Consider the following 11,804-nt stretch of genomic DNA (forward strand, 5'->3'; position numbering starts at 1 on the left):
AAAGCCGCACTGCTTGGATCTGCACGCATATTACGAAAATAGGTTACGACGTCCTAGGCCCCTGGGTGGGGCCCGACTAGTAACCAATGCCAAATCCGGCGAAACAACTGGCCGCTGTGATACAATTGTATAATAATATAAAACAGTATTGGGTTTCAGGGTGTAGACCACCTTACCTCTGAAAATGCCAGCCACAGTTGCCAGGAAAACTTCAGGAACTCTGTAGCCTACAATCACTAAACCTAGAAGCCCAACACTGCCCATTAGATACCAACATATGAAAGGCTATACCGGTATATTGGGGAAAAATAGTATTGAATATGAATTGGACTTTATTTGGCCAAGTATGATTCGACACATAAGGGATTTGTCTCCAGGACAGAAGCAGTCAGTGTCCATACAAACTAACAGGATGATGATGATGATGATGATGATGATGATGATGATGATGATACCAATAAGGGGATGTAGTAGAGAAGATGAGAAGGATAATAAATAATACAGCCATACCAATGGGTAAAAAAAAATCATTTACTCACTGGTATGGCTGTACTGTGAGAATTAGGCATTCTGCAGAGTGATGGTGCTAAAACTGTCCTTGTATTGAGTTGTTTTGGCATGTGATGCCCTACAACACCATCCTGAGGGAAGGAATTGAAACAGTTTTTGTCCAGAGATGTGAAAGGTCTGTAGGAATCTTCTCAGCCTTCCTTCTGACCCACTCAGTATACTGCGACTCTGGCAGCAACTACCTCAGCCTTTTTCCTTTTAATTTTTTTTTCTTTTCATGATGACAGTGATGAGGCCCTGCACGTCACTGCTTGCAGGATGGAGTCTGGGCAACTGAATGGAGCAGAGTGTTTATTGGCCAGATGCCCTTCCTGTTGCCAATGTGGAATTTTGTTCAGCAGATACATTCTCATTGTGCCCAGAGAGAAATATCTGCTCTTACCTAGGATTGAATTCATAGCCTCCTGATTGTGAGGCGAAAGCTCCACCTTTAGGCCATGGCACCACCCCAATAATAGAAGTTCTATCAGATATATTACTTAATAATTGATGTAATATTAAATTAATAATGACTAGTTCTAGCCATTATTGCAGACCAAAGGAAAGGTTTGTTAACGGAGAAGAAAACTGAAACATCCACCCACGCGTCTCATCATTTGCAACGAGCGTGGTCCATGTAGATCAATGCATCCGGTTAGGTAAAATACTCTTGTAAGATCAATACAGTCCCCAGGTCACAAACGGGAATGATTAATGCTAAGGGGAAAGACTGGATGCCCTGCTTTGACTTGAGCCGTCGCTGACAGATTAAAAGGGGGAGGGGGGGTAAACAGCCTTTTCTGCAGAGAAAATCCTTCATGCCAGCTGTTCTCCAAAGCTTCTTAAAAGCAGAGGGCATTCTCCTCCTTCACCCGGCACATATATAAATGCCTGGGATCCAACCTTTCCACTCCACTTTTAATATGGATGTGTGCACCACCATCATTCTATTGCTCTCTGCAAACACTCTTGATCAGCATAACAAGGGACGTGGGGCTCCCTCAACCATTCCGAACTCTTGCCAAATATATATTTTTATTTGTCAACATGTACAAGGTAACAGGTTTTAGTATAGAGACGAACATTTTCGCATGACATTGGTACAAATAGATGGATATAAATCAGTATAGATGTCAGCCTCTGTTTTGCTGCTTGTTTTTCGGCTGCCATTGAAACGGGGAGGGAGGGCATGGTAATTGGGTGAGGGAAATAATCTGTACAGGAGGACTGTTAAGTGGGAGTTGTTCTCACCATTCGTTTGCGCATGTGGAAGGAGGGGAGTTTCCCGCCAAGGCCAACTGTCCGGCATACCAACCTGATGATGCTTTTTGAAGATGTCTCCCACCTGACAGCTGTGGTGATATACGATTGGACTATGGGCTGGGGTTACCAAGGGGAGGGGAATGAATTATGTATTGATATCTAATGCTTTCGGCCCTTTTTACTCAGATCCAGCTTTGCTTAGCTTCTCATTACTTATAATCAGTAAAAGTATATTTAATTCTGCAAAATGGAGTTGAGTGGTTTCTTTCTTGGTTATTAAGTGAAGGAGCCGTGACAATAACATGGCCATGAACACATGAGTACATATCAATGGGGACAGTAGGACAGGGATGGTAGGCATGCTGGTGCACTTATGCACGCCTCCTTAGGGACATCTTAGGAAACATCTAAGGCCCACAGTGTTATGGGACATAAAGGGACAGCCCTCATCCTAAAAAGAAATTAACGCTCTTGAAATGAAATCCAGGTCTCTGGATCCAATTGAGTTCCACACAATTGGGTTCAAGGATGAAATCTTTGCTCCAATGTCTTTACTGGCTGCTGTCTCATAATTCAGTAATGTGAGTGTAGCACAGGGGTGGGCAATTAATTTTGACCAGGGGTCATATGAGAAACTGGGACTGTTCCAGAGGGCCAAATCAACAGAGTTGTGAAGGTTGCCCAGGCATGCAAGCAGGCATATACGCAAACTGAAAAAATAGCGGTCGCCTTCAAAAGGTTTAGGTTTTTTTAGGTTTTATTGGGATTTATATGCCGCCCTTTTCCCTGAGGGGACTCAGGGCGGCTTACAACCACAGGGGAGGGGAAGTGCAAGGTCAAAACAAACACTTTGTGAACAAAAGAAAAATAATAAAACACAACTTTCATTCAGCAATCAAACACTCGGGCGGGTAATTGGAAGCCTATCCCCAGGCCTGCTGGGAGAGCCAGATCTTGAGGGCTGCGCGGAAGGTCTGGATCGTGGTGAGGGTGCGGATCTCCATGGGGAGCTCGTTCCATAGGGTCGGGGCAGCAACAGAAAAGGCTCTCCTCCGTGTGGTCGCCAGTCGACATTGACTGGCAGATGGAATTCGGAGGAGGCCCAGTCTGTGCGATCTGATTGGTCGATTTAGGGAGGTAATCGGCAGAAGGCGGTCTCTCAAGTACCCAGATCCACTACCATGGAGTGCTTTAAAGATGGTCATCATTATCCTGAAGCGCACCCGGAGACCAACAGGCAGCCAGTGCAGCTCGCGGAGGACAGGTGTAACGTGGGCGAACCGAGGTGCGCCCACTATCACTCGCGCGGCTGCATTTTGGACTAGCTGTAGTCGCCGGATGCACTTCAGGGGCAACCCCATGTAGAGCCCATTGCAGTATTCCAGTCTAGAGATCACAAGGGCTCGAGTGACTGTTGTGAGGGCCCCCCGATCTAGGTAGGGCCGCAACTGGCGGACCAGGCGAACCTGGGCAAATGCCCCCCTGGTCACAGCTGACAGCTGATGGTCAAAAGTCAGCTGTGGATCCAGGAGGACTCCTAAGTTGCGGACCCAAAATAGAAGAAATACAGTTGTATTGTGTGCACAGTGCACACCTATTGATATTTGATTTGCAATTGATCTCATGATGGCTGGACAGGAACAGCCAAAGAGCCAGATATGGCTTGGAGGCCCTAAACTGTCCAGGTATGGTCTAGCAATCTAATGGTTGGTTTCTATATAATCTAGAAATATTGCACCCCAAAGCTACCTTAAATTTCTTTAGGAATACCTATAAAAGGAAAACTCAAGCAGGAAAATGTATAAAGCACCTGAGCCTATATTCTAATACTCAGGTCACTGGCTAAAGATGACATCAAGAGGCAAATGGTAAGATAGCTGCCTACAATTTACTTGCAATCAGTTTCTTTACATTTCAGCCACAAGTAAAATATGAAACACTTAGCCTGAACTTTGACATTAGAGTAGTATCATCATGGCAGAAAGTGAAGAGGAACTAAAGAGCCTCTTGATGTGGGTGAAGAAGAAGAGTGCAAAAGTTGGCTTGAAACTCAACATTAAGAAAATTAAGTTCACGGCATCTAACTCTCTCAATTCCTGGCAAATAGATGGGGAAGAAATGGAGGTAGTGACAGATTTTATTTTCCTGAGCTCCAAGATCACTGCAGATGGGGACAATAGCCAAGAAATTAAAAGACACTTGCTTCAGGGGAGTGGGGAAGCTATGGTAAATCTTAGACAGCATACTAAAAAGCAGAGACATCACCCTGCCAAAAAAAGGGCATCTAGTCAAGGCTATGGCTTTCCCACTTGCAATGGATGGCTGTGAAAGTTGGACCATAAGAAAAGCTGAGCACCTTTGGACTATGGTGCTGAAGAAGACTCCTGCAAGTCTCTTGGACTGCAAGGTGATCAAACTGGTCAGTCCTAGAGGAGATCAACCGTAACTGCTTTTAGAAGGCCAGATCCTGAAGAGGAAACTCAAGTACTTTGGTCACCTAATGAGAAGGAAGGACTTACTGAAGAAGAGCCTAATGCTGGGAACGGTTGAGGGTAAAAGAAGAAGGGGATGACAGAGAAGGAGGTGGCTAGATGGAGTAACTAAAGCAGTCGGTGTGCACTTAAATGGATTCCAGGGGATGGTAGAGAACAGGGAGGCTTGGAGGAACATTGTCCATGGCGTCGCGATGGGTCAGAAATGACTTCGCAATTAACAACAACAGCCTGCACTTTGCTGGTGGCAATGATCTAATAATGCTAGACATTTCAAGGGGCAGGAGAGGGAGTCTCACAAATGCTGGATTATCACCAGCTATCAAGCAAAGAATGTTCTTTCCTTGTATTGGTATTCCTCACTCTGTTTTAAAAAATAACACCACTAGTCTTCATTCTCCTTTAGAAATGAAAGTAGAACTTGATCGAATACTGTTCAGCTGATGGAGGAACTGCAGGAATTGTACCCAAGATATTAGATGAAGCTGTTTCCTCAAATGGCCCTTGTTACGAGCATTCCTATGAACAACCCCTAGATTTTTCTCTGATCTCTTAGAAAATGTTTCTGATGTCTTGGCAAAATGGATCTCCATTCTTTTTTTCCTCTTCATCCATCCTTCAGGCTCAAAGCCTAAATTCTGGCTGATGGGCATCTACAGCATTTGGTCAAAACAAGTCAAGATGGCAGCTGAAGCTGTACTCAGTTGGGTCGTACTTTGACCACAACATTTTATATTTATATTTATTTATCTTTATCTTTATCTTTATCTTTATCTTTATCTTTATCTTTATCTTTATCTTTATCTATCTTTATCTTTATCTTTATCTTTATCTTTATCTTTATCTTTATCTTTATCATCTTTATCTTTATCTTTATCTTTATCTATCTTTATCTTTATCTTTATCATCTTTATCATCTTTATCATCTTTATCATCTTTATCATCTTTATCATCTTTATCATCTTTATCTTTATCTTTATCTTTATCTTTATCTTTATCATCTTTATCTTTATCTTCTTTATCTTTATCTTTATCTTTATCATCTTTATCTTTATCATCTTTATCTTTATCTTTATCATCTTTATCTTTATCTTTATCTTTATCTTTATCTTTATCTTTATCTTTATCTATCTTTATCTTTATCTTTATCTTTATCTTTATCTTTATCTTTATCTTTATCTTTATCTTTATCTTTATCTATCTTTATCTTTATCTTTATCTTTATCTTTATCTTTATCTTTATCTTTATCTTTATCTTTATCATCTTTATCTTTATCTTCTTTATCTTTATCTTTATCATCTTTATCTTTATCTTTATCTTTATCTTTATCTTTATCTTTATCTTTATATTTATATTTATATTTATATTTATATTTATATTTATATTTATATTTATATTTATATTTATATTTATATTTATATTATTTATATTTATATTTATATTTATATTTATATTTATATTTATATTTATATTTATATTTATATTTATATTTATATTTATATTTATATTATTTATATTTATATTTATATTTATATTATTTATATTTATATTTATATTTATATTATTTGTGTGTTTGTGTGTATGTGTGTGTGTGTGTGTCAAAAAGACGGCTGTGAAAATATTTACAGACACCCCCCCCACACATCCTGGACATAAATTGTTTCAACTCCTACCCTCAAAACAACCCTATAGAGCATTGCACATCAGAACAACTAGACACAAGAACAGTTTTTTCTCCCTAATGCCATCACTCTGCTAAACAAATAATTCCCTCAACGCTATCAAGCTACTCACTACTCACTGCATTACTGTTACTATTAATCTTCTCATTGTTCCTATTATTCATCTCCTCCCATTTATGACTGTATGACTGTAACTTTGTTGCTTGTATCCTCATGATTTATATTGATTGTTTCCTAGTAAGATTTGATTGTTTATTTGTACCCTATGACTATCCTTAAGTGTTGTATCTTTTTATTCTTGGTGAATGTATTTTATTTTCCTTATGTACACTGAGAGCATATGCACCAAAGACAAATTCCTCGTGTGTCCAACCACAACTGGCCAATAAAGAATTCTATCTGCACAGGAAGGCCCCCACCTCTTTTTTACATTGCCTCTCTCATTATAACCACTTCCCCATATAAAATCTTTACCTTCCCCATTATAATTCCCCCACCTTTTAACTCCAGCCCTTTAATGGCTTGCCAGGCTGGGAAAGATGGTACAAGAAAATGGTCAGCCAAGCGGCTTCTGCGAGGATGCTAGAAAAATCTACAAGGAACACTGAGCCTCAAGACGACCCATTTGGTCTGTATTTATTGCAATCTCATTGCCCGACATGGGATTCAAGGTGACGGGTAGCATTCTAGGGAGGCTGATACAGAAGGTAAAAGCAGCTTTTTTTTTTTAGGATGAGTATCTAAAGGAAATGTCAATGTGGGTAGTGATCGCATCTATTTAATAACATGGGTGTTTTCCCCCCAATGTACACATAATGCTATGGCTACAGGTCCCACAATTAGTAGTGGGGAGATGTATTAATACACAAGTTGCAGGCTGGGTACAAAATAAGTAAATAATTCCATTCTATTCTTTGGGGTGCACCATCTTTGACCTTTTTTTTTTATTATACCCTGCAGTCCTTCCTGCTTTCAGTTGTCTCTTCACCTCACTGCTATGTAGTCCTGGCTTACAATCAAAAGAGACACCTGGACAAGTTGAACAAAAATTATCCCAGCTGGAACACAAACACCACACGTTGAATCACTTTCAGATCATGCAGTTTTGCCTGGATATCAATTTACGAGACAACAGAAAGACATTTAAAGGAAAAGGAAAACAATGCTTTTCCAGTATCTATCACCACGAATAAACCAAGAATGAAATTCATGCAATTCAAGTGAAATAAAATTATATAAGAGTCACTTGAGGAGAGAAAGTCAAGTCAAATGGTTTTCTGCTTGGCCCAGTAGAGTTTTACTAATGTAATTACTGCATAGTTTCATCTGGCACATGGTTTTCTTCAGAAAAGGGAAAGTGATTTGAACTCAACACACCTGCCAAGTTAGCTTTCCAAGGGGCAGGGGGTGGGCGAGAATAGCAGCAAATCTATTTTCACATATAGAAAAATATTCCACATTTAACCACGTGGAAACGCAACACCAAGGACAACAAACCTCTCCAATTCTGTGGATGTGCCATGCACATTTTTTTAAAAAAATGTATTGTGAAATATAAAGAAAGAATATCTACACTGATCTGCTTGTGATATTAAGGAAGTGGTCTTAATAGGTGTTCTTTTCAATTTCAATAGTGGGTTCTTTTTTATTTATTTTTTAGAAAGCATCTTTGGGACAACCATGGAAGATTGAGAATGGAAGATTGGGAATCTCCATAGACATTTAAATATATTTAAATATCTTTAAATGTGAATATATACTGCAGTTTTCGGAGTATAAGATGCATCTTTTTCCCTCAAAAAAAGAGGCTGAAAACCTAGGTGCATCTTATACACTGAATAAAGCATTTTTTGCCTCCCCAAAACCGTGCCCCCTTCACCAAAATGGCTGTGCATAGCCTTTAGGAGGCTTCCAGAGTGCTCCTGGGGGCTGGGGAGGGAAAAAATGAGCAAAAAATGGGCAATTTTTTGCTCAATCTTGCCTCCCCACAGCCCCCAAGAGCACTCTATAAGCCTCCTAAAGTCTATGCATGCCCCTTTTTGACAAGAAATGGGCCCATTTTCACAAAAAAATGGGGCATTTTTTGCTCAGTTTTGGGTGGGCGCCCCCCAGAAGCACTCTACAAGCCTCCTAAAGGCTATTCATGTCCTTTTTTTAAAAAAGGGGGGCCATTTTTGGGAGGTCTGCAGAGTGCTTTTTTAAAATTTGCCTCTTCAAAATCTTGGGGCGTCTTATACTCCGGGGTGTTTTATACACCGAAAAATACGGTAATCAGGAAAGCTTTACAACATCCTTCCTTGTTCCTTGAGACATGTAGGACTCACCTAGCATTCCTTTGTTGGAGGTGGTTAAGCACATATCCTTCTCAGCACTGGGCAAGACAAAACCGACCACAAAAACCTCCACTCCATCCGCCATCAGGGCCAAGCCCAACACAATGAAAAGCATCCACTGGAATCGTCCATGGCCGCATTCCACAATGATGTTCTCATACTGGTGGGCCAGCTGCTCTTCATCTTCCATCTTTTCTGCTATAAGCTCATCGTGATCTCTGAACTCATTGGACAGACCGGCTTTTTTCTTCTGCTTGGGCTTGTCATCCGGGTGAGGAATGCCCTGGTACTCTCCTTCATAGACTTCATCGTCTTCATCATGGCCTTCGGTAGCGTCGCTCTGAGCATCTTCTTCCTGATTGGGCTCCTCCCTGGTGTGATAGGTTGGGTCGTTGGGAGCATAACCTGTGTAGCCACCATCCTGGTAGCGATAGTCATCAAACCCGCCATGGGTCCCTTGGTTTCTATGGCCACCATCCATTTTGAGCCAATACGTCTGGATGGACAGTTATATTTTATCTAAGTTTGTTCTGTGTTTTGTGCAAGTGGATATATTTCAACCTGTTCAGTTAACTACATGGGCATAACTGCCTCTTCCTTTAAATATGTGCTTTATGTGTGATCAAACCACCACAATTTAAATGAAGCTTTGCAGGTTAAGCCTTGTAATTAAGGAACAGTATCCTTCCTAAAGCATGCCATGGTATTTTAGCTCTGCCTTTTGGTGTTTTCTGAATCCTTCAGCTGTCAAGCGATGTTGGGGGAGGAAACCCAAGGGATTAGCGGCTCTTCTCATCAGGCGCTAGTGAACTTTGGCAGATCGTTTGCTTTCGTGGTCCATCTTCCTGTGGAAAGTCACATCCTAGAGAAGAAAAAAGGGGAAACAGAAAAATACACAATTAAATGCTTTGAAAGAGAGAGAAAGGTCATGCTGTGATATATTTTCTGACATATTTCTTTCCCAAAACCTGCCTGGCAGAAATACCAAAGGAATTTCAAGAAAACACATTCAACTCATCTGGAAATAACTTATGGAAGGGGAAAAAGAGCAGCTAAAATGTATTTAAAGACACCGTGGTCCCTAGGATCTTTGTGTGTTCCATTTATATTCCCTACTAGCTGATAACCGGGCATTGCCCAGGTATTTATTTATAGGGGGAAAATTTGCGGACCAAACGTAATTTCTAATGTTGGATTTTTCCCCTTATCAGAGGGAACCCCCTTGTGGAGTACTATGAAGCCATTACCATGGCAACTCTACTGTTCTGCACAGTAGAAGCCATTTTAAGGCACAACAAGCTATATCTTAACAGAACACACAACCCGAGGAGTATTAGGGTTGTCTTACCCCTACAGTGCATTTTTCTCCAAAAAGTAAGTCATCTGTGTACCAAGTTTGGCTGAAATTGCTCAAGGCGGTGCAGAGTTATGCTGGAACATACACACACAGACACACATACTGAGAGAAAGAGAGAGAGAGAGAGAGAGAGAGAGAGAGAGAGAGAGAGAGAGAGAGAGAGAGAGAGAGAGAGTGAGTTCAGGTACTCAAGCTTGGCTAGGCCTCAATCTTCTTCCTCCAGGGAGCTCCATAGCTGAGGATGGGATAAAATCCAAGTCTCGTCTCTATGCTCCTAGTCCAACATTTTTACAACTACATTGCATTGCATCGGTGTACAAGAGAACAAAAACAAGTGATCAAGGCCTGAAGATTCCTTACAGGTTTCTCTCACAAGTGAAATTGTTTCCACTGAGTGCATAACTGCTGTCCTCTGAACACTGGGAACAAATCCAAGTTCTACCGGAAAGTCCCATTTTGTAAGGCAAGCTTTTGAAATGCTGTTAACAACCTGTATTCATCCCATTCTCTCTTTGTAGAATTGTGAGACCCTGTCCAAAATCCCTTAGCAGAATCTCAAAACACTAGCATTGCTCCCCTTTCACTTTTAGGATGGTATAGTTCCTGAAACAACTGTACCCATGAAATGGATCTTCAGATTCTGTCTACTTGCTGCCAAGATAAAGTGGGCAAAGAACTGAAAATTCAAGGGCTGCCCATGTGCCTATCCACCACTAATTCCCAAGTCAACCACACACATTGTGATGTATGTAATTTCATATCCACATGTCTACATCCATCCTCATGTACTCTAAAATGGTGTGCATTTTGATTGATTGCTCTTGGATTCTAAGCAACTGCTCGGCAATATTTGGAAAACCCACTTTTCACATTGTAAGCATAAAGTCATATTTGCTCCTTTGATGCCAGATTATGACTGATGATCCTACAATTTTAGGCATATACCCAGCTAAAATTCAGGAATCCGGTCTGATTTTGGCTGATGGAAACATCAACCATCATCAACCTAAGTCACCCTGTGATAGTACATTCCAGGATACTCTTACACCATCTGAATGTTAGCTTGGCACTCTTGAGAGCGTCTTGCATGAGAAGGAAGACATCCCAGAAAGCAAAAATAAAGTAAGAATACCAATTCCTTGCAGGTGAGAAGCATAGTCATGTTGTCCATTTCAGTTATTCTGACATGGCTGCAAACTCAGATCATCAGGATGGAGAAGAGGAAAAATTTAGTTTATATCTGTCTGTCTGTCTATCTATCTATCTTTATTTCTATGTATCATCTATGTATCCATCCATGGCAAATCTAGACATCATACTGAAAAGCAGAGACATCACCCTGTCACCAAAGGTGTGTATTGTCAAAGCTATGGTTTTCCCAGTTGCAATGGATGGCTGTGAAGGTTGAAGAAGAAAGGCTGTACGCCAAAGAATGGAGGCCTTTGAACTCTGGTGCTGGAGAAGACTCCTGCAAGTCCCTTGGACTGCAAGGCGATCAAATCGATCAGTCCTAGGGGAGATCAACCCTGACTGCTCTTTAGAAGGCGACATCCTGAAGAGGAAACTCAAATACTTTGACCACCTAATGAGGAGGAAGGACTCACTGGAGAAGAGCCTAATGCAGGGAAAGACAGAAGGCAAAAGAAGAAAGGGATGACAGAGAATGAGGTGCCTGGATGGAGTCACAGAAGAAGTAGGCATGTGCTTAAATGGACTCCAGAGGATGGTAGAAGACAGGAAGGCCTGGAGAAACGTTGTCCCTGTGGTCACGATGGGTTGGACATGACTTCACAACTAACAACAACAATATATCCATCATCTATCTATCTACAATGTCTGCCTGTTTGTCAGTCAGTCAGTCAGTCAATCTATCTATCTATCTATCTATCTATCTATCTATCTATCTATCTATCTATCTATCTATCTATCTATCTATCCATCCATCCATCCATCCATCCATCCATCCATCCATCCATCCATCCATCCATCCATCTTCCCAGGAATTTGGTTTTCTGTTTCTGTCTTTCAACAGAGCAACATTTAAATTCACATGTTATCCTGATTTGAAGGTCTATTACAAGTCTCACAATATAGGAAGTATGTTTGAAATATTAGAGACACATACGC

At 40.8% G+C, this 11,804-nt stretch overlaps 1 protein-coding gene across 1 annotated transcript in view; it reads right to left on the reverse strand.

Annotated features, from left to right (window-relative positions):
- The window catches only part of SV2B (synaptic vesicle glycoprotein 2B), a 41,358-nt gene extending 32,557 nt beyond the window's left edge, over window positions 1-8,801 (reverse strand). The window contains exon 1 of the mRNA XM_032233160.1: window positions 8,312-8,801. Coding sequence (XP_032089051.1) covers window positions 8,312-8,801 — 490 coding nt within the window. The remainder of the gene's footprint in view (window positions 1-8,311) is intronic.
- Window positions 8,802-11,804: the final 3,003 nt, after the last annotated feature.

Source organism: Thamnophis elegans, chromosome 16 (genome assembly GCF_009769535.1).
Source record: "Thamnophis elegans isolate rThaEle1 chromosome 16, rThaEle1.pri, whole genome shotgun sequence".
In the NCBI taxonomy this organism is placed as follows: domain Eukaryota; kingdom Metazoa; phylum Chordata; class Lepidosauria; order Squamata; family Colubridae; genus Thamnophis; species Thamnophis elegans.